This window comes from Oncorhynchus nerka, linkage group LG11 (genome assembly GCF_034236695.1).
Source record: "Oncorhynchus nerka isolate Pitt River linkage group LG11, Oner_Uvic_2.0, whole genome shotgun sequence".
NCBI classification, from domain to species: Eukaryota; Metazoa; Chordata; class Actinopteri; order Salmoniformes; family Salmonidae; genus Oncorhynchus; species Oncorhynchus nerka.
Window position 1 is genome coordinate 25,636,943 of NC_088406.1, and position 24,291 is coordinate 25,661,233.

Genomic DNA, 24,291 nt, shown 5'->3' on the forward strand with positions numbered 1-24,291 from the left:
AACAGGCATATTTATTTCATTTCATTTGCGATTTTTAGAAATCGCTAACGTTGCGTTATGGTAATGAGCTTGAGGCTGTAGTTACGCTACCGCATACGGGTTTGGGCGGACTATGAGGTTAATGCAACCGCTTGTCAGATTTTAAAACAACTTTACGGATAAAGCATAATCTGAGAACGGTGCTCAGAACCCAAAACAGCCAGAGGAATAGCCGTCATTTTGGAATCAACAAAGTTAGAAACAACAGCATAAATATTCACTTTACCTTTGATGATCTTCATCAGAAGGCACTCCCAGGAATCTCAGTACGACAATAAATGACTGATTTGTTCCATAAAGTTCCATCATTTATGTTCAAATAGCCAGTTGTTGTTAGTGTGTTCAGCCCAGTAATCCATCTTCATGAGGCGCGAGCATTTCATCCAGACAAAAACTCAATGTTCCGTTACAGTCCTTTAGAAACATGTCAAACGATGTATGGAATCAATCTTTAGGATGTTTTTAATATAAAACATCAATAATATTCCAACCGGAGAATTCCTTTGTCTTCAGAAAGGCACTGGAACGAGAGGTAACTCTGTCGGGAGCTCGCGTCATGAGACCAAGGCTCTCTGCCAGACCACTGACTCAAAGAGCTCTTATGAGCCCCTCCTTTATAGTAGAATCCTCATTCAAGTTTCAAAAGACTGTTGACATCTAGTGGAAGCCCAGGAAGTGCAACCTCATCCATATCTCAATGTGTACTCGGTAAGCCAAGCTTTGAAAAACTACAAACTTCAGATGTCCCACTTCCTGGTTGGATTTTTCTCAGGTTTTTGCCTGCCATATGAGTTCTGTTTTACTCACAGACATCATTCAAACAGTTTTAGAATCGTCAGAGTGTTTTCTATCCAATATGACTAATACTATGCATATATTAGCATCTGGGACAGAGTAGGAGGCAGTTCACTCTGGGCACGCTATTCATCCAAAAGTGAAAATGCTGCCCCCTATCCCAAAAATTTTAAGAAGCCTTTTGAACCTAGACTTGGTTCTCCGGTACCGCTTGCCGTGCGGTAGCAGAGAGAACAGTCTCTAACTAGGGTGGCTGGAGTCTTTGACAATTTTTTAGGTCTTCTTCTGACACCGCCTAGTATATAGGTCCTGGATGGCAGTATATAGGTCCTAGTATATAGGTCCTGGATGATTCACCAAACAATATTTTGAAAGAGGAAGTAAAATACTTCAAGAATATGTTTTCGTTTCAATCTCCTCCCTCACCATTAACCGAAGCTAATTGTATGGATTTTGTAAAATTAACATCTGTACAGAAAGACTCATGTGAAGGCCAAATTACAGAGGAGGAACTACTTGATGCAATTAAAGTCTTTAAGGCTGGGAAAACTCCAGGGCTGGATGGCATACCAGTGGAAGTATACCAAACTTTATTTGATGCACTCCGAGGACCATTATTAGCATTATTACCACTCCTATCTTAACTGTAGATTATCGGACACGCAACAAGGTCTGATTTCATTATTACTGGAACAGGATCCAAGTGGTGTGTGTATATAAAGATCCAGTCCGTTGAAAAAATGGATGCCTCTTACACTTCAATGTTGTGATGCAAAGATTCTAGCTAAATGCTTGGCGCATAGAATTAAAAAGGTATTGTCAGATATTATTCAACCTAATCAGACAGGTTTTTTACATGGACGATAATGTAAGACAAGTACTGGAAACAATACTATGAAATATCGGGGAAATCCGGCCTGATTTTCATAGCCGATTTTGAAAAGGCTTTTGATACAGTACGAATGGAGTTTATATATAAATGCCTAGAATATTTCAGTTTTGGAGAATCTCTTATTAAAATGGTTAAAGTTATGTTTACAAGTATCTAAGTATCTGACTGACCGGTGGTAGGCAGAAGCAGGCACTTAAACATTCATTCAAACAGCACTTTTGTGCGTTTGCCAGCAGCTCTTCGTTGTGCTTCAACCATTGCACTGTTTATGACTTCAAGCCTATCAACTCCCGAGATGAGGCTGGTGTAACCGAAGTGAAATGGCTAGCTAGTTAGCGCGTGCTAATAGCGTTTCAAACGTCACTCGCTCTGAACCTTCTAGTAGTTGTTCCCCTTGCTTATGCATGGGTAACGCTGCTTCGTTGTGTTGCTGCTTCGAGCCCAGGGAGGAGCGAGGAGAGGGACGGAAGCTATACTGTTCCACTGGCAGTACTAAAGTGCCTATAAGAACATCCAATAGTCAAAGGTTAATGAAATACAAATGGTATAGAGGGAAATAGTCCTATAATAACTACAACCTAAAACTTCTTACCTGGGAATATTGAAGACTCATGTTAAAAGGACCACCAGCTTTCATATGTTCTCATGTTCTGAGCAAGGAACTGAAACATTAGCTTTCTTACATGGCACATATTGCACTTTTACTTTCTTCTCCAACATTTTGTTTTTGCATTATTTAAACCAAATTGAACATGTTTCATTATTTACTTGAGGCTAAATAGATTTTATTGATGTATTATATTAAGTTAAAATAAGTGTATATTCAGTATTTTTGTAATTGTCATTATTACAAATAAATGAATAAAATTGTCCGATTAATCGTTATCGGCTTTTTTGGTCCTCCAATAATCAGTATCGGTGTTGAAAAATCATAGTCGGTCGACCTCTAGTAAAGACCACAGCCCAAGTTGTAAATCTGCAGTGGGGCTATTGAGACTTGCTTCACTCTGCTTTTAGGTATGATCATCACGCTATAAAATGTGTGCATGGTCTGTTCATTTTTTAGGATGTCGTATGGTTGTTGCATCTTTATCAGACTCGTCGTAAGGTTGTCATGGTGTGTGTGTCACTCTTTATTCCAGAAGTCACATGTCCCGAGGTCAGCCTGACACACAACCCTCTTCACTGGTCATGTGACAAGGAGACGAGAACTTGGTTTCAGCAACACACACACACACTAGAGCCCTGATGAGACAGCAACATGTTTTCTTTTTTTAATTTAACCAGACTTAATTTGTGAGAAAATTGGGTGGAAATACAGTTGGCTTCTGCTTGCATATTTCAGTGTGAATACAATAAGTGTTTGTTTGGGCCCTCTGTTGGTGAACTAGTAGGTTTACTCTGTGTCGTCAATACAGCCTCCTGGAGGTGGAAGGCATGGTTTGGGTCTGCCAAGTTTTTCCACAGCAGAGCTGTAGTCGTGACAGGAGTAGCAATCAACTGAGCACCGCAGTGGAAAACTGGCATAAGCAGCACATTCTGTAGAGCCATAGAATACATGCTATATACCTCCGATCCATTAGGTGGTACTGGCAACATGATCACGGCTCATGGCCAGGTGAAAAACAGTTTCCTCCTCCCCTCAGGCTTTGTGGTGATGAGATACGGGTGGGAGTGGGTTATTTTTAGCCCACAGCTGAGTGATTTACTAACCCCCCACCCCACCTACGTCCTGGGCCCTGACCTAGCTGGAAGCCCAGATCACTTCCTTAAAAATAAAAAAAAGAGGTGTGTCTCTCTCCTCTCTCTCTCTCTCATGGTGTACAGCTCTCCTCTGCATCTCCACACTGCTGACCCCGGGAGACTTGGGCTACTTGTTGAGAGAGAAATAGGGAAGGAGAGACGGAACAAGAGGGAGCGAGAGGGGGGTGAAACGGAGAGAGGTCAAATGACGGAGGAGAGTAGTAAAAATACTTAAGCAGTTGAGGGGATAAGTCAGCTGTAGACAGGAGAGGAGGAGGACTTCAGAGACGATACCCTCTTCTCCCCCTTGTGTTCTCCTCTCTCTCACACTCTCAGGATGCCGTTGAGATTGGGGAACTGTGCCTCTAGGATGAGCTCCCAGCAGGCTGAGGGTAACTATGTGATGCGGTCTGGTTACACCGTCTCCTTTAAGCCCACTCTCTCTCCACCCCCGCTCCCCATTCCCTCCCTCTCGTCGTGACTCATATTTCAAGCTCTTATTTACTGGGAGGGGAACTCTCCAAGAAAGTCCTGTTCCCTTTGCTTTCTCTTTTTGTGCATGTTCCCCCTCTCCCTCCCCTCTCGGTGTGGGTTTTGACTAAATTTAGTCAGTGCTCTTCCTGGTCAACAATGCGGACTCAATAATGTGAGTTTGACTGAAATGTGTGCTATTCAGAGGCCACTTCTGTGAGTTTTTGTTCTGTGAGAGAAGAGGGGGATATGTGTGAGTGGGAGGAGACTGGTTCATACTGTCGCTGACGGCCTTGGAAGTTCAGGTCTGAAAAGACCAGGTAAGACTAATGAATTATGGAGTCATGTATTTCTGAAGATGGAGTGTTGGAATTTGGGATCTCTGTGTGAATGTGGAAAAGACTGGGGTGGGGCATGGGTCGATAGTGGGCAGGCAACTCGAGGAGGGAGTGCTGTCATGGTCCTGTGGCCTAACTTAATTGCTTCTGGTCCAGGAACAACCCCTAGCCCATACTCCCTAGGCACTTAATATATACAGTGGGGAGAACAAGTATTTGATACACTGCCAATTTTGCAGGTTTTCCTACTTACAAAGCATGCAGAGGTCTGTAATTTTTATCATAGGTACACTTCAACTGTGAGAGACGGAATCTAAAACAAAAATCCAGAAAATCACATTTGTATGCTTTTTAAGAAATTAATTTGCATTTTATTGCATGACATAAGTATTTGATCACCTACCAACCAGTAAGAATTCCGGCTCTCACATACCTGTTCATTTTTCTTTAAGAAGCCCTCCTGTTCACCACTCATTACCTGTATTAACTGCACCTGTTTGAACTCGTTACCTGTATAAAAGACACCTGTCCACACACTCAATCAAACAGACTCCAACCTCTCCACAATGGCCAAGACCAGAGAGCTGTGTAAGGACATCAGGGATAAAATTGTAGACCCGCACAAGGCTGGGATGGGCTACAGGACAATAGGCAAGCAGCTTGGTGAGAAGGCAACAACTGTTGGCGCAATTATTAGAAAATGGAATGTTAGTTCAAGTTCAAGATGACGGTCAATCACCCTCGGTCTGGAGCTCCATGCAAGATCTCACCTCGTAGGGCATCAATGATCATGAGGAGGGATCAGCCCAGAACTACACGGCAGGACCTGGTCAATGACCTGAAGAGAGCTGGGACCACAGTCTCAAAGAAAACCATTAGTAACACACTACGCCGTCATGGATTAAAATCCCCCTGCTCAAGCCAGCGCATGTCCAGGCCCATCTGAAGTTTGCCAATGACCATCTGGATGATCCAGAGGAGGAATGGGAGAAGGTCATGTGGTCTGATGAGACAAAAATATAGCTTTTTGGTCTAAACTCCAATCGCCGTGTTTGGAGGACGAAGGATGAGTACAACCCCAAGAACACCATCCCAACCGTGAAGCATGGAGGTGGAAACATCATTCTTTGGGGATGCTTTTCTGCAAAGTGGACAGGACGACTGCACCATATTGAGGGGAGGATGGATGAGGCCATGTATCGCGAGATCTTGGCCAACAACCTCCCCTCAGTAAGAGCATTGAAGATGGGTCGTGGCTGGGTCTTCCAGCATGACAACGACCCGAAACACACAGCCAGGGCAACTAAGGAGTGGCTCCGTAAGAAGCATCTCAAGGTCCTGGAGTGGCCTAGCCAGTCTCCAGACCTGAACCCAATAGAAAATCTTTGGAGCTGAACGTCTATATTGCCCAGCGACAGCCCCGAAACCTGAAGGATCTGGAGAAGGTCTCTATGGAGGAGTGGGCCAAAATCCCTGCTGCAGTGTGTGCAAACCTGGTCAAGAACTACAGGAAATGTATGATCTCTGTAATTGCAAACAAAGGTTTCTGTACCAAATATTAAGTTCTGCTTTTCTGATGTATCAATTACTTATGTCATGCAATAAAATGCAAATGAATTACTTAAAAAGCATACGATGTGTTTTTCTGGATTTTTGTTTTAGATTCCGTCTCTCACAGTTAAAGTGTACCTATGATAAAAATTACAGACCTCTACATGCTTTGTAAGTAGGAAACACTGCCAATTTAGCAGGTTATCAAAAACTTGTTCCCCCCACTGTAGATCTGAAGGGATTGGATGGCTAAACATTGCTCTCTGATAGGCTTGGTAGCATTTTAGCTGTATTTCATGATGCCAATACATTCCTCTCAAATCTACCCTAGATGCCTAGGGCCTAAGATTTGTCTGTGGACTGTTTTGTTAGACTTTAGTGTGGCTTTTAACATTATCGATCATAGTCTGGTGCTGGAAAAAAGTTGTATCTCTTTCCACCCCCTGCTATATTGAGGATAAAGCGTTACCGGTCTAACAGAACACAGAGGGTGTTCTTTAATGGAAGCCTCTCCAACATAATCCAGGTAGAATCAGGAATTCCCCAGGGCAGCTGTCTAGACCCCATAATTGTTCAATCTTTACTAACGACATGCCACTGGATTTGAGTAAAGCCAGTGTGTCTATATGTGGCAAATCTCTTGATAAACTGGCTAACTGAAGGTGTCATAGGCCTACTCCAGATGCAGGTGAATGCATATTCAAGTGTGTGCATGCATTGAGTTATTGTTTTGGCTGATCAGTGGAGTCTATGGTGCTACAGATGACAATCTGTTTTCCTTCCATTTGGGACTTACAGTGCCTTCAGAAAGTATTCATACCCCTTGACTTATTCCACATTTTGTTGTTACAGCCGTGAATTCAAAATAGATTTTTCTCACCCATCTACACATAAAATGACAAAGTGAAAACATGTTTTTAGAAATTTTGGGAAATGTATTGAAAATAAAACACTGAAATATCTAATTTACCTAAGTATTCGTCAATACTTTGTAGAAGCACCTTTAGCAGCGATTACAGCTGTGAGTCTTTCTGGATAAGTTTGTAAGAGCTTTCCACACCTGGATTGTGCAACATTTGGTCATTATTTTCTAAATTCTTCAAGCTCTTGTCAATTTGGTTGTTGATCGTTGCAAGACAACCAGTTTTAGGTCTTGCCATATATTTAAGTCAGAAGTGTAACTCAGCCACCCAGGAATATTCACTGTCTTTCTTCTCCAGTGTAGATTTGTCCATGTGTTTTAGGTTATTGTCCCGCTGAAAGGTGAATTCATCTCCCAGTGTCTGGTGGAAAGCAGACTGAAAAAGGTTTTCTTCTAGAATTTTGCCTTTGCTTAGCTCCATTATGTTCCCTTTTTATCCTGAAAAACTCCTGATTACAAGCATACCCATAACATGATGCAGCCACTATTATGCTTGAAAATATGGAGAGTGGTTCTCAGTAATGTGTTGTATTGGATTTGCCCCAAACATAACACTTTGTTCAGGACAAAAAGTTAATTTCATTGCCACATTTTTTACAGTATTAACCTTGTTTACATTTACATTTACATTTAAGTAATTTAGCAGATGCTCTTATCCAGAGCGACTTACAAATTGGTGCTTTCACCTTATGACATCCAGTGGAACAGCCACTTTACAATAGTGCATCTAAGTCTTTTAAGGGGGGGGGGTGAGAAGGATTACTTTATCCTATCCTAGGTATTCCTTAAAGAGGTGGGGTTTCAGGTGTTGTTGCAAACAGGATGCATGTTTTTGGAATATTTTTTCTCTAGAGGCATTCCTTTTCACTTTTTTGTCAATTAAGATAGTATTGTGGAGTAACTACAATATTGATCCATCCTCAGTTTTCTATCACAGCTATTAAACTCCTGGTGAAATCCCTGAGCGGTTTCCTTCCTCTCCGGCTACTGAGGTAGGAAGGACACCAGCATCTTTGTAGTGACTGGGTGTATTGATACACCATCCAAAGTGTGATCAACATGCTCAAAGGGATGTTCAATATATCATATTTTCATTTTGATCCGTCTACTAATATGTGTCCTTCTTTGTGGTTGAATCTGTATTTGAAATGTACTGCTCGACTGAGGGCCGTACAATTATCTCTGTGTGCCGTACAGAGATGAGGTAGTCATTCAAAAATCATGTTAAGCACTATTGCAAACGGGAGTGAGTCCATGCAACTTTATTATGTGACTTGTTAAGCAAACGTTTACCTCTGAACATATTTAGGCTTGCCATAACAAAGGGGTTGAATACAACAACAACAAAAATATATAAAAACCTTTATTTAACTAATAAATCAGTTAAGAACAAATTCTTATTTACAATGATGGCCAAAACCGGACGATGCTGCGCCAATTGCTGGGCCAATTGTGCGCCGCCATATGGGACTCCCAATCACGGCCGGATGTGATACAGCCTGGATTCGAACCAGGGACACCTCTTGCACTGAGATGCAGTGCCTTAGACCACTGCACCACTCGGGAGCCTGACTTCTTATTGATTCAGGCCATTTCAGCTTTACATTTTTATTTATTTATTTTATTATAAAGCTAATTTCCACTAACATGGGGTATTGTGTTTAGGCCAGTGTAAAATATATCTCAATTTAATCCATTTTAAATTGAGGGTGTAACACAAAATGTGTAAAAAGTTAATGGGTGTAAATACTTTCTGAAGACACTGTATATTAGCCTACTGATCAACAACATTTGCATAGAAGCATCACTCCAGCATGTCATGCCTGTATGGAAGGACATCATATAGGCTCTGCTGTTAGTTTGAGAATATAAAATAACATTTACAGAGCCTTCGGAAAGTATTCAGACCCCTTGACTTTTTCCACATTTTATGTTACAGCCTTAATATAAAATTGATTACATTGCCCCCCCCCCCATCCATCTACACACAATACCCACAATGACAAAGCAAAAACTGTTTTTTAGAAATGTTTTAACAATTAAAAACACAGGTGTGCTAAAAACATGGCACACCTGTGTTTGGGGATTTCTCTGCAGATCCTCTCAACCTCTGTCAGGATGGATGGGGAGCATCGCTGCACAGCTATTTTCAGATCTCTCCAGTGATGTTCGTTCGGGTTCAAGTCCGGGCACTGGTTGGGCCACTCAAGGACATTCAGTCTTGTCCTGAAGCAACTTCTGTGTTTTCTTGGCTGTGTGCTTAGGGCCGTTGTCCTGTTGGAAGGTGAACCTTCGTCCCAGTCGGAGGTCCTGAGCGCTCTGGAGCAGGTTTTCATCAAGGATCTCTCTGTACTTTGCTCCATTCCATCTTTCCCTCAATCCTGACTTGTCCCCCAGTCTCTGCTGCTGAAAACATCCCCACAGCATGATGCTGCCACCACCATGCTTCACTGTAGGGATGGTGCCAGGTTACCTCCAAACGTGACACTTGGTCACGCTTCAGGACAAAGAGTTCAATCTTGGTTTCATCAGACCAGAGAATCTTGTTTCTCATGGTCTGAGAGTCTTTAGGTGCATTTTTGCAAACTCCAAGCGTGCTGTCGTGCCTTTTACTGAGGAGTGGCTGGCCGCTTTACCATAAAGGCCTGATTGGTTGAGTGCTGCAGAGATGGTTGTACTTCTGGAATGTTCTCCCATCTCCACAGAGGAACTCTGGAGCTCTGTCAGAGTGACCATCGGGTTTTTGGTCACCTCCCTGACAAAGACCCTTCTCCCCTGATTGCTCAGTTTGACCAGGCGGACAGCTCTAGGAAGAGTCTTGGTGGTTCCAAACTTCTCCATTTAAGAATGGAGGCCACTCTGTTCTTGGGGACCTTCAATGCTGCAGAATTTTTTTTTTTTTGTCTCAGTGCTCTACGGACAATTCCTTTGACCTCGTGGCTTGGGTTTTGCTCTGACATGCACTGCCAACTGTGGGACTTTATATAGACAGGTGTGTGCCTTTCCAAATCATGTCCAATCAATTTAATTTACCACAGGTGGACTCCAATTAAGTTGTAGAAACATGTCAAGGATGATCAATGGAAACCGGATGCACCTGAGCTCAATTTTGAGTCTAATAGCAAAGGGTCTGAATACTTATGTAAATAAGTTCTTTTGGTTTTATTTTTAACTTAGCCAACATTTCTAAAACCTGTTTTTGCTTTGTGATCATGGTGCATTGTGTGTAAATGTTTTTATTTAATCCATTTTAGAATAAGGCTGTATCGTAACAAAATGTGGAAAAAGTCAAGGGATCTGAATATTTCCGAAGGCACTGTATTCAAAGCAGCGTTTGGTTTTCGCCAGGCACAATGGGACCCATGTCGTCCAAAAAGTTGACTCAAGTTTGCCTAAAAGCACCTGAATGATCATGAAGACTCTTGGAAGAATGTTCTATGGACAGATGTTTTAAAAGTGTAACTTTTTGGATGACATGGGTCCCATTTATACCTGGCGAGAACCAAACACTGCATTCCACAATCCTGTGACAATTTAGGAATGTTTTGCTGCCACAGGACCTGGATGCCTTTCTTTAGTAGAAGGAACCATGAATTCTTCTGTCAGAGAATTCTACAGGAGAATGTCAGGCGCGCCGTCTGTGATCTGAAGTGCACCTGGGTCATGCAGCAAGACAATGATAGAAAACGAACAATAAAGCCTACATGAAAATGGCTAAAAAGCAACAAATTAGACGTTTTGGAATGACCTGGTCTAGACCTAATCCCTATTGAGATGTTGTGGCAGGACTTGAAACGAGCAGTTCATGCTTGAAAACTCCCAAGTATCGCTGAGTTAACGCAGGTCTGCATGCAAGAGTGGGCCAAAAGTCCTCCACAGCAATGTGAGAGACAAGTCAACAACTACAGCAAGCATTTGGCTGCAGTCATTGCAACTAAAGGTGTCACCACCAGTTATTGGGTGTAAGGGGGCAATTACTTTTTCACTCAGGGGCATTGGGTGTTGCGTAACTTTGTACATTAAATAAATTAAATAAGAACGTAATTGTTTGTTCACTCAGGTGCCCTTTATCTAATATTACGTTTTGGTTGCAGATCTGATAACATTCAGTATCATAAATATAAAAAAGTAGAGAAAATTAGAAAGGGGACAAGTACTTTTTCACGGCACTGTATGTGGAAATAGTGCTTTTCTCTGTTTTGTAGTAAAAAACATAGCGAAAGATAAGTGTTTCCGATGCCTATTCACAATTGGTCAAAATCACACGAAGCACACCCATGTTGTCATTGGAAACTTATCTTCCGCTATCTTTTTTACTACAAAACAGAGAAACATGACATTTTCTCCATATGTTGATATTGGGGAGGTGTTGGAAATTATGAATATAAAGTAGAAAAACTGTGACGTTTTTTTTTTAATTGTGAAATTACTCTGACAATCTGCCGCAGCTGGTGAATTAGTACGGAGGATGTTTTTAAGTGCTTCTCTTAGTGGTTAGTACTGCAGCTGTTCTCACAACACATATGCTTGACACTAAACTTTGGCGTTTTGTTGGTGATTTCCAAAAGTGCTGACATTCATGACTATTTGCGTGCTCATTTATAGTTTGTGGGTCAACTCTCTCTCTGTCTTGTCCACAGCAGGGGCATACTACCCGGCCCAACAGCAGTACACGTCCTCCGTGCCAGCTGCTCCGGTCATCATGAACCCTCCCCCCCAGCAGCAGCAACCACCTTCACAGCAACAGATCCACCCCAAAAGGGAGCGCAAACAGGTACAGGTAAACTCATCGTCCCACCTCTACTGTTATACACCACACACAGTTAAACTCATCGCCCCAACTCTACTGTTATACACCACACACAGTTAAACTCATCGCCCCAACTCTACTGTTATACACCACACACAGTTAAACTCATCGCCCCAACTCTACTGTTATACACCACACACAGTTAAACTCATCGCCCCAACTCTACTGTTATACACCACACACAGTTAAACTCACTCTACTGTTATACACCACACACAGTTCAACTCACCCCAACTCTACTGTTATACACCACACACAGTTAAACTCATCGCCCCAACTCTACTGTTATACACCACACACAGTTCAACTCATCGCCCCAACTCTACTGTTATACACCACACACAGTTAAACTCATCGCCCCAACTCTACTGTTATACACAGTTCAACTCACACCCCAACTCTACTGTTCAACTCATCACCCCAACTCTACTGTTATACACCACACACAGTTAAACTCATCGCCCCAACTCTACTGTTATACACCACACACAGTTCAACTCATCGCCCCAACTCTACTGTTATACACCACACACAGTTCAACTCATCACCCCAACTCTACTGTTATACACCACACACAGTTCAACTCATCGCCCCAACTCTACTGTTATACACCACACACAGTTCAACTCATCGCCCCAACTCTACTGTTATACACCACACACAGTTAAACTACTGTTATACACCACACACAGTTAAACTCATCCCCCAACTCTACTGTTATACACCACACAGTTCAACTCTCTACTGTTATACACCACACACAGTTAAACTCTACTGTTATACACTGTTACACACAGTTAAACTCATCGCCCCAACTCTACTGTTATACACCACACACAGTTAAACTCATCACCCCAACTCTACTGTTATAAACTCATCAACTCTACATACACACACAGTTAAACTCATCGCCCCAACTCTACTGTTATACACCACACACAGTTAAACTCATCGCCCCAACTCTACTGTTATACACCACACACAGTTAAACTCATCACCCCAACTCTACTGTTATACACCACACACAGTTAAACTCATCACCCCAACTCTACTGTTTCATTTTGTGTTTTTATTTAGCAGATAGGATAGTAGAGAAAAGACGGGAGAGATAGGAGGAGCACAAGGTCAGTGAGTTGGATTGGAACCCATAGGGCCAGCGACGCTAACTGCTGGACTACAGGCCAGCCCACGTAGCACCTCTCCTAGATTAGACAATCAGGTATCCTGATCCCAGAATGGACAAGTAACACAACTGGAAACACCCACCAAGAAACATTAGGGGTCTGATGTTATATGTCAGTCAATGTTCCCCCTCATGCAGAGCAGGGTTTGAAAACTTCAGTGATTCTCATGTTTTAAAGGAAGGTAAGGACTGTGCTAATAAAGTGTGTGAATATAAAAATCAAAAGTATAGTTTGTCAGCAAGGTGTATCCAGCACTGATTCCTTTCCCCCATCATCCACTGTGAAGGTGCACAGCGTAGTTTTGGTCTACAAAATTGGTCTACTGTGTCTTCCTGTCAGGCCGGCTTACACTCTCGTGGATGTGACATGACACGTTGCCATGGTAACGAGAGGACTTGTGTGATAAACCACACTGTGCTGTGGGATAGTGTTGCATTCTGTCTAGGGAGGATTCTAGATGGGTCTACTCCTCATGATTTACGTTTGTCTTTGATTTGAAATGGATAACTTTTTACGCGATGAACTGTATTACTGAACTGCTGTGTGACTGGAGCATGTTCTTTAGGGCTGTAGTACTAGTGTGCCTCTGCTGGTCTGGATTCATCAGGTATGTCTTAGTGATGTGGAGGGGGGAAATGATAGTTATTATTTTGGACTAATATTATATCAATACTTTTTGACTCAAACTATCAATTTGTATAACATATATTTTTTTTACACATTTCCTAGGTAGCGTCAGCTAGCGCTAGTCGGCTGTATCTGTGCCAAAACTCCAGTATTTTTCATCATATAGCTTGCCCTTATTTTTAAATAGTGAGCCAACATGTTTTCAGCTATTTTCTCTTGTCTCTCTGCAGCAGGCATACACTGAGTGTACAAAACATTAGGAATACCTTCCTAATATTGAGTTGCACCCCCTTTCACCCTCAACAACCTACAACTTGTCTGACTACAAGGTGTCAAAATCCTTCCACAGGGATGCTGGCCCATTGTTGACTCCAATGCTTCCCACAGTTGTCAAGTTGGCTGCATGTCCTTTGGGTGGTGGACCATTCTTGATACACACAGGAAACTGTTGTGTGGAAAAACCCCAGCAGCATTGCAGTTCTTGACACACACAAACCGTTGTGCCTGGCACCTACTACGATATCCCGTTCAAAGGCACTTAAATCTTTTATCCGAATGGCACACACAAACAATCCATGTCTCGATAGTCTCAAGGCTTAAAAATCCTCCTGTAATTAACCTGTCTCCTCCCCTTCACCTACACCTACACTGATTGAAGTGGCTTTAACAAGTGACATCAATAAGGGATCATAGCTTTCACCTGGTCACTGTCACTCCGTGTATATTGAGTCTCCAGTGTATCTGTGCTCTGTACGGTGGACTAGTTTGATCTAGTCTCCAGCCAATGGATCTGTGCTCTGTATGGTTGGACTAGTCTGATCTAGTCTCAAGTGTACCTGTGCTCTGTATGGTACGATAGGCCTGGTTGCTTTATCACTGGCAGTGGGAGCATGCTGTCGTAGCTGGGGTGGACTTTGGCCAGCCAAGCGGCCTCATCCCATGCTGCTGATGGTCCTTCAAGAGAGGCCCGCTGAGCTTCCAGTCCCACTATCTGTTATACTATCCAGGTCTGTGCCCAAACAATACGAGCTTCTACTTTTAAAAATCCATTTTTCTAGAAACAAGTCTCACTGTTGCTGCTTGTTATTGACCCCATTCAGCCGTCTTAGATGTCATCCTGACCAACTTGCCCTCTAAATACACCTCTGCTGTCTTAGAACAGGATCTCAGCGATCACTGCCTCATTGCCTGCGTGCGCAATGGGTCCGCAGTCAAACGCTCTCCCCATCACTGTCAAATGCTCCCTAAAACACTTCAGTGAGCAGGCCTTTCTAATCGACCTGGCCCAGGTATCCTGTAAGGATTTTGACCACATCCTATCAGTAGAGGATGCTTGGTTGCTCTTCAAAAGTGCTTTCATCTCCATTTTAAATAAGCATGCCCCGTTCAAAAATGTAGAACTCAGAACAGATATAGCCCTTGGTTTACCCCAGACTTAACCAGCACAAAAACATCATGTGGCGTTCTGCATTATCATCGAATAGCCCCCGCAATATGTAACTTTTCAGGGAAGTTAGGAACCAATATACTCAGTCAGTTAGTAAGGCTAGCTTTTTAAAATAGAAATTTGCATCCTGTAGCACTAATTCACCAAATATTTGGGACACTGAAGTCCATGGAGAATAAGTGCCCTCCTCCCAGCTGCCCACTGCAATGAGGATAGGAAACACTGTCACCACCGATAAATTTATGATAATTGATAGTTTCAATACGCAGTTTTCTACGTCTGGCCATGCTTTCCACCTGGCTACCCCTACTAGATGTCGACCGATTAATCGGAATCAAGTTTTCATAACAATCGGAAAATGGGTATTTTTGGACACCAATTTGGCCAATTTTTTTCTTTTTTTACACCTTTATTCAACTAGGCAAGTCAGTTAACACATTCTTATTTTCAATGACGGCCTAGGAACGGTGGGTTAACTGCCACGTTCAGGGGCAGAACTACGGATTCTCACCTTGTCTGCTCGGGGGATACAATCTTGCAACCTTAGTTAACTAGTCCAACGCTCTAACCACCTGCCTCTCATTGCACTCCACGAGGAGATTGCCTGTTACACGAATGCAGTTAAGCCAAGGTAAGTTGCTAGATAGCATTAAACTTATCTTATAAAAAACAATCAATCATAATCACTAGTTAACTACACATGGTTGATATTACTAGTTTATCTAGCGTGTCCTGCTTTGCATATAATCTGACTGAGCCAACAAGCATACAAGTATCTGACTGAGCGGTGGTAGGCAGCAGCAGGCTCGTAAGCATTCATTCAAACAGCACTTTCGTGTGTTTTACCAGCAGCTCTTCCTTGTGCGTCAAGCATTGCGCTGTTTATGACTTCAAGCCTATCAACTCCCGAGATGAGGCTGGTGTCACCGAAGTGAAATGGCTAGCTAGTTAGCGGGGTGCGCGCTAATAGTGTTTCAAACGTCACTCGCTCTGAGACTTGGAGTGGTTGTTCCCCTTGCTCTGCATGGGTAACGCTGCTTCGATGGTGGCTGTTGTCGTTGTGTTCCTGGTTCGAGCCCAGGGAGGAGCGAGGAGAGGGACGGAAGCTATACTGTTACACTGGCAATACTAAAGTGCCTATAAGAACATCCAATAGTCAAAGGTTAATGAAATACAAATGGTATAGAGGGAAATAGTCCTATAATTCCTATAATAACTACAACCTAAAACTTCTTACCTGGGAATATTGAAGACTCGTTAAAAGGAACCACCAGCTTTCATATGTTCTCATGTTCTGAGCAAAGAATTTAAACGTTAGCTTTCTTACATGGCACATATTGTACTTTTACTTTCTTCTCCAACACTTTGTTTGTGCATTATTTAAACCAAATTGAATTTGTTTATTTATTTAAGGCTAAATTGATTTTATTGATGTATTATATTAAGTTAAAATAAGAGTTCATTCAGTATTGTTGTAATTGTCATAATTACATATAAATAAATAAATCGTCCGATTAATCGGTATAGGCTTTTTTGGTCCTCCAATAATCGGTATCGGCGTTGAAAAATCATAATCGGTCGACCTCTAACCCCTACCCCGGCCAACATCTCAGCACCCCCTGCAGCAACTTGCCCAAACCCCCCCTGCTTCTCCTTCACACAAATCCAGACAGCTGATGTTCTGAAAGAGTTGCAAAATCTGGATCCATACAAATCAGCTGAGCTAGACAATCTGGACCTCTCTTTCTAAAATTTTCAGCCCCTATTACTAGCCTATTCAACCTCTCTTCGTATCATCTGAGATCCCCAAAGATTGGAAAGCTGCCGCGGTCATCCCCATCTTCAAAGGGGGAGACACTCTAGACCCAAACTGTTATAAACCTATATCCTGCCCTGCCTTTCTAAAATCTTCAAAAGCCAAGTTAACAGATCACCGACCATTTCGAATCCCGCGTACCTTCCCCACTATGCAATCTGGTTTCCGAGCTGGTCATGGGTGCACCTCAGCCACGCTCAAGGTCTTAAACGATATCATAACCGCCATCGATAAAAGACAGTACTGTGCAGCTGTCTTCATCGACCTGGCCAAGACTTTCGACTCTGTCAATCACCACATTCTTATCGGCAGACTCAATAGCCTTGGCTTCTCAAATGATTGCCTCGGCTGGTTCACCAACTACTTCTCTGATAGAGTTCAGTGTGTCAAATCGGCGGGGCTGTTGTCCGGACCTCTGGCAGTTTCTACGGGGGTAGCACAGGGTTCAATTCTCGGGCCGACACTTTTCTCTGTATATATATCAATGATGTCGCTCTTGCTGCCGGTGATTCTCTGATCCACCTCTACGCAGACGACACCAACGTTTATTTGTCACGTGCGCCGAATACAACAGGTTGGTAGACCTTACAGTGAAATGCTTACTTACCAATAGTGCAAAAAAGGTATTAGGTGAGCAATAGGTAAGTAAATAAATAAAAACAACAGTAAAAAGACAAGTGAAATACAGTAGCGAGGCTATAAAAGTAGCGAGGCTATATACAGGCACCGGTTAGTCAGGCTGATTTGAGGTAGTATGTACATGTAGATATGGTTAAAGTGACTATGCATATTAGATGAACAGAGAGAAGTAGTGTAAAGAGGGGATGGTGGGTGGCGGGACACAATGCAGATAGTCCGGGTAGCCATTTGATTACCTGGTTCAGGAGTGTTATGGCTAGGGGGTAAAAACTGTTGAGAAGCCTTTTTGTCCTAGACTTGGCACTCCGGTACCACTTGCCATGCGGTAGTAGAGTGAACAGTCAATGACTGGGGTGACTGGGGTCTTTGACAATTTTTAGGGCCTTCCTCTGACACCGCCTGGTATAGAGGTCCTGGATGGCAGGCAGCTTAACCCCAGTGATGTACTGGGCCGTATGCACTACCCTCTGTAGTGCCTTGCGGTCGGAGGCCGAGCAATTGCTGTACCAGGCAGTGATGCAACCAGTCAGGATGCTCTCGTTGTTGCAGCTGTAGAAACTTTTCAGGATCTCAGGACCCATGCCAAAACTTTTTAGTTTCCTGAGGAGGAATAGGCTTTATCGTGCCCTCTTCATGACTGTCTTGGTGTATTTGGAAAATCTGGCCCTTTGGACACTGTGCTAACAAACCTCCAAATGAGCTTCAACGCCATACAACACTCCTTCTGTGGCCTCCAACTGCTTTTAAATGCTAGTAAAACTACGGTAAGTGCATGCTCTTGAACCGATTGCTGCCCGCACCCTCCCGTCTGACTAGCATCACTACTATGGACGGTTCTGACTTAGAATATGTGGACAACCACAAATACCTAGGTGTCTGGTTAGACAGTAAAATCCTAAATTAAATCTAGAATCGGCTTCCTATTTCACAACAAAGCCTCCTTCACTCATGCTGCCAAAGATAAACTGACTATCCACCGGTCCTTGACTTCGGCGTTGTCATTTACAAAATAGCCTCCAACACTCTACTCAGCAAATTGGATGCAGTCTATCGCAGTGCCATCCGTTTTGTCACCAAAGCCCCATATACTACCCACCACTGCGACCTGTACGCTCTCGTTGGCTGGCCCTCACTACATATTTGTCGCCAATCCCACTGGCTCCGGGTCCGTCTATAAGTCTTTGCTAGATAAACTGGAGCGAATTGCAAAAATCACTGAAGCTGGAGTCTTATATATCCCTCACTAACTTTAAGCATCAGCTGTCAGAGCAGCTTACCGATCACTGTACCTGTACACAGTCAATCTGTAAATAGCACACCCAACTACTTCATCCCCATATTATTACTTACCCTCTTGCTCTTTTGCACCCCAGTATTTCTACTTGCACATCATCATCTGCACATTGATCACTCCAGTTTTAATGCTAAATTGAAATTATTTCGCCTCTATGGCCTTTTTATTGCCTTACCTCCCTACTCTTCTACATTTGCACACACTGTACATAGATTTTTCTATTGTGTTATTGACTGTACGTTTGTTTGTGTAGCTGTTGTTTTTGTCACACTGCTTTGCTTTATCTTGGCCAGGTTGCAGTTGTAAAGGAGAACTTGTTCTCAACAGGCCTACCTGGTTAAATCAAGGTGAAATGTAATGAATTAATAGGAGGATGGTAGACCGGGGGGAACAGGGGAGGAAGTGCTGCAGCAGCACACAGCGAGTCCGTGGTGATTCAGACTGTCTGTGTCTGAGCGTCACGTTGTCTTTCTATATGATTTCAATAATGTCTGCTAGCATGCTGGCAAATGAGTATGAAGTGTAAAGCTGTTGTTTTTCAGCAAAGCTAAGCAGGCTGTTTAGTCGTAGCTGTCTTGTAACTGTGAGGTAATTTTCTAAATATTTTCCTTTTTACCATACTGCCTTCAAGCAGTGCATTGGCCTGTTTTTCTTCTTCTCTCCACTGCTCACTTTATGAATCTCTCTCTCTGGTCTCTGGGTTGACTAAGGGGGGTTTAAGGACATGTCAGCACATAGCTCAGCTCCACGTGGCTGCCGGGCTCCTCCCCCTCTGAGCCAGAAGCACAATGGCTGACCTATCTCCTCCCCTTCTCTCTCGCTCCCCCTCTGCTGCTGCTTCTGTTGCATACCCCCTCTCTCCCCCAGGAAGAGGCCGAAATGTTTTGTAGTGCCTGAGTACAGAATGACAGAAGAGCAGCTGAGAGAGAGAGATAAAGGGGGGATACACTAGCCGGAGCTCATTTGTTAAAAGTTTTGAATAGTTTTTTTCTTCTCCTCCTTTTTTTTCTGGACATACTCCTCCCTCTTTCCCCCTCTATTTGGCCCCTTTTGACTGTGTGGTTCGGTGCTCAGTGGGCGGGGGCGCTTGCATTCCAGTGCTGCAGCTCCACAAGGCCAGTCACTCTGGCTTCTCTCTCGCTCGCTCTCTTTTTGTCTTTTGTCTCTCCCTCTACGTGTGTGTGAGAGCTGGGAACGAGGCTCTGCCCTGCTGGCTCTGCAAGTTGTTGAGGGAGTAGGCTACGTGCGTTTTCCCAACCACGGTTGCAAAAGCAGCCTACTTGCTGGGAGAGGCCTGCAGGCCGACAGCTCAACTCCGGCCCCAGGATGAGAGAGGCCTGCTAAGGGCTCTGGAGCCTGTCCGCGTCAGGTAAACGACTCTACCAGCGGGGGAATGTGCTGGCTCAAGCCTGTTGCTGACAACTCTTGGTGTGTGTGACAGACAGAAAGAGAGCGAGGAGAGTTTGTGATAGAAAACATGTGGCTCTGTGTAAGGGCACACCTTGTAAGTGAGTAATCTGTTTTTTTCAGAAGTTTGAAGGTGTATTGTACTGTGCATTTCAATAACAGCAAATCTGGCTGATTTTCTAGGTATAGTTTGAGTTCGTATGGAGAGAGCTAAAATAATGTCTGGCTTGCACTGGAATTTATTTGACTAAAGTTGAGTATGTCCGTAGTCATATTTTGTTGGGGAAGAATTAGCTAAAACAAGGCAGCAATCTGTCTACAAGTCTGTGTTTGTCAGGCTGCATAGCTTTGTGGGGCTGGTGTTTCTTGTGTGAGTGTGAGAAATGTAGCTCTGCTGATTGAGAAGACGCTGCTAGGCCACAGCCCTACAGTGCAACACAGACTTGGCAGAGTTGGAAACAGGGCCTAGCATCATAGGAAGCAGTTAAGTTGTGACAGCTATTCTCTTCAGCTTTCTCCTCACCCTCCCTCTCCTTTACTATCGTTCGTTCTCTTTTTTTGCTCTCCCTCCTTTAGAAAGGGAATGAAACAAGAGCGAGTAACACGTTTTTCTCGAAGGCGCTCCTGCATTCTCTAAATGTTTCTTCTTGTGTCCCTCACTGTTGTCTTGTGTCCTTTCTATAGATCATAATACGAGACCCTAACCAGGGTGGTAGAGACATAACTGAGGAGATTATGTCAGGGGGCACCCGCAGTGGCACCACCCCCACACCCCCACAGGTGAGCGACGACTCTTCAGAGGTGAGCTACCATACCCTCGTCACCAACCATCATCCCTTTACACACCTTTATCTACCATACCATCCTGTTATTGGATGTGCAGACATTTTGTTTACATATTGGGCATTGTATCTAACCTGCCACAAGGTTTTCATATGGTTGTGTCCACTCCAGTTACCTAATTTCTGTGTGTTGTATTCGGTCCCTTAGTCGTCTATATCTGGATCAGAGGGCCCAGCCGTTGGCCAGGCCGACGGGGAGAACGTGACACCTGTCGTGGTCAGACCAGGTGAGTTGGCCGAGGGGTCAGGTCATCTTGAAGGCCGTAGCTGGCCGTTGCTCATTGGTTCACCTTCAGTACCGTAATTTCCGGACTATAAACCACTACTTTATTCCCAGGCTTTGAACCTCCCGGTTTATACAATGACGCGGCTAATTTATGGATTTTTCCCGCTTTCAAAACAACTGAGCACCGTCACATAATGCCGTGTTTCGTTAAAGCCTATTTATTTTTGTTACAAGCCGTGTTTCGTTAAAGCCTATTTATTTTTGTTACAAGCCGTGTTTCGTTTAAAGGCTGTGTAAAGTTCATTTGTTTCAATGTACTGGTAGGCACCTGCGGCTTATAGACATGTGCGGCTTATTTATGTACAAAATACATCTTTTTCCAATAATTCAGTGGGTGCGGTTTACATTCAGGTGCGCTTAATAGTCCAGAAATTACGGTACATAGAAGTACATTGTGAATTTGACTGAATCACAGACAAAATGCTCCTTTGGAAAGGACCTGTGTATTTTTAACATTTAATGTTGAATTGATAATAAGTGGGTAATTATTATTTTTTTTTTTTAGATCGACATGAGGGTCAATTTGAACATTAGTATGATGCTATGGGCCACTTGAGTCTGTTAACCAATACCTTTCTAAGGTGAATTTAACCAGTGGTTTTTCCTCGTGACATCTCCTTTCTTCCTCAGATGACCGAGGGAATCCTGCAGCCACTCTCATAACTGGCCCCCTAGCCCTGTCTAAAACCCCTGAACTGGTCAAGACTTACCCTGCCCCAACAGAGGTCAAACTCCCAGACACAGACAGTAAATCCCCTTCCTTATCCCAGGACCTACCCACACCCCCGTCAGTAACTACCAGCCACCACAATACTGTCCCTACTACCCCCCAACCCTCAACTAGTCCCATTGCAGACATGATGGACGCTCCAGCCGCTGCTCCAACTCCATCTGCCCCTGAAGTGCCCGCTTACCCTGCACCCCTGCCTGAACCCCGCCCCACTCCTGAGGAGCATCCCTCAGCTGCTAAGGAGGAGCGGGAGGAAGTGAAGATTAAAGAGGAGGTAGCGGAGGCTAGGCAGGAGGTGACTACATCATCCAAACCTGAGCCTTCCCTTGCTCCAGTGATCACCCCTAGCAGCAGCGCTAATGGTATCTCTGCCACCCAGCCACCCCCAGCCAAGGAGGAGGAGCCAGCAGCCCTGTCCATCAACATGCCCACCCCCCAGGCAGCAGAACCCCCCCCGGAGTCTCCCATCGCCCAGCCAGAGGAGCTCAGGCTGCCCAATGGCCTGCCGCTCCCCAGCCCCCAGGACCCTGAGAAGATGTCTGCGGAGTCGTCGGAGTGTGACGTCAGCCCCATTGCTGAGCCTGAGGTGGCTCAGTTACAGAGCGAGGCACCCATGCCTAAACTGACGCCTGTTGCAGTCACAGCCATGCCCGCCCCAATTGTCAAGGCCACGCCCGCCCCCGTTGCCCAGGCCACGCCCGCCCCCGTTGCCCAGGCCACGCCCGCCCCCGTTGCCCAGGCCACGCCCGCCCCCGTTGCCAAGGCCACGCCCGTTGCCAAGGCCACACCCGCCCCCGTTGCCCAGGCCACGCCCGCCCCCGTTGCCCAGGCCACGCCTGTCCTAGCTGAGACTGCTACTACTACAGTTATAACTGCTCCCCGTGTAGAAGACGAGATGGACTCTCCACCACCACAGAGCACCACCCCAGCCGGGGAGAGTTCTATGCAAGGTCAGTGTCAGTCTGACTTGCTTTTTCTCTCTCTACTTCTTTGAAACAGTCTCCTCCTGTCTGTCTTTTTCTCTAACTGGATCCATCTGTCTGTCTATCTCATTCAACCACGTTGTCTTTCTCTATTTGAATTCCTAACCCTACCGCTTGGCACTTGGTGAAGATTAAACAGGATCTGCCCCTTGAGGTGTTGCAGTCCGACTGTGTGTGTCGAGCCTGTGTCGTGAGGGGCAGAGAGTTACCGGGTTATGTCTACGCTGAGGACCCAGAACAGTGGGTACTTGGAGTGATCACAGCTCCAACAGAAAGCCATAAAAATAAAAAGTTGGATAGGTGGCAATGTGGTAACCGCTCCACCTTGATTTCTAGGTGGAGTTTGGGTGCTAGTGTTGGACTAGGGATTGGGATTGAGTGTCAATCCATAGAGGTTTATTCTGACTGTGTTGGTGGTGTTCTGCTTGTAGCTGCTGTTTCTGTGCCAAAAAAAAAGAGGAAGATGAAGGATCTGAACAAGAAGGAGGCTGTTGGAGACCTCCTGGATGCCTTTAAGGAGGTCTGTTCACATGAACCACCCACTCAATCCTTTTCAAACACCCCACCCACTCAATCCTTTTCAAACACCCCACCCACTCAATCCTTTTCAAACACACCACCCACTCAATCCTTTTCAAACACCCCACCCACTCAATCCTTTTCAAACACCCCACCCACTCAATCCTTTTCAAACACACCACCCACTCAATCCTTTTCAAACACACCACCCACTCAAGCCTTTTCAAATACACCACCCACTCAATCCTTTTCAAACACACCACCCACTCAGTCCTTTTCAAACACACCACCCACTCAGTCCTTTTCAAACACCCCCCCCACTCAAACCTTTTCAAACACACCACCCACCCACGCCATCCATATCAAACACCCCATCCACCCACGCCATCCATATCAAACACCCCATCCACCCACGCCATCCATATCAAACACCCCATCCACCCACGCCATCTCATATCAAACACACCACCCACGCCATCTCATATTAAACATCCCACCCACGCCATCTCATATCAACCACGCCATCTTATATCAAACACGCCATCTCATATCAAACATCCCACCCACGCCATCTCATATCAAACACGCCATCTCATATCAAACATCCCACCCACGCCATCTTATATCAAACATGCCATCTCATATCAAACATCCCACCCACGCCATCTTATATCAAACACGCCATCTCATATCAAACATCCCACCCACGCCATCTCATATCAAACACGCCATCTCATATCAAACACCCCACCCACGCCATCTCATATCAAACACACCACCCACGCCATCTCATATCAAACACACCACCCACGCCATCTCATATCAAACACACCACCCACGCCATCTCATATCAAAGCTTTAAGAATGCCTGTTTACAGCTGGCCCATTAAAAACCCAAGAATGAAAACAATGTACACTAACTAATACCCTCCCTCAACCCTCTCCTTCTCTCTCCC

General features: G+C 44.4%; 1 protein-coding gene and 1 non-coding gene across 5 annotated transcripts in view; both read left to right on the top strand.

Annotated features, from left to right (window-relative positions):
- Nucleotides 1-24,291, top strand: part of LOC115136617 (eukaryotic translation initiation factor 4 gamma 1-like) — a 68,371-nt gene that overhangs the window by 23,607 nt on the left and 20,473 nt on the right. For 2 of the 4 annotated variants that reach the window (XM_029672182.2, XM_029672183.2), the window contains exons 9-13: nucleotides 11,392-11,531; nucleotides 20,660-20,776; nucleotides 20,966-21,044; nucleotides 21,734-22,783; nucleotides 23,248-23,336. In XM_029672182.2, the coding sequence (XP_029528042.1) occupies nucleotides 11,392-11,531; nucleotides 20,660-20,776; nucleotides 20,966-21,044; nucleotides 21,734-22,783; nucleotides 23,248-23,336 (1,475 nt within the window). The remainder of the gene's footprint in view (nucleotides 1-11,391; nucleotides 11,532-20,659; nucleotides 20,777-20,965; nucleotides 21,045-21,733; nucleotides 22,784-23,247; nucleotides 23,337-24,291) is intronic. The other 2 variants (XM_029672184.2, XM_065024324.1) reach the window with 2 other exon arrangements.
- LOC115137831 (small nucleolar RNA SNORA17) lies at nucleotides 22,958-23,089 on the top strand. Its single transcript, XR_003864861.1, has one exon. It is a non-coding gene; the product is annotated as a small nucleolar RNA SNORA17 (small nucleolar RNA).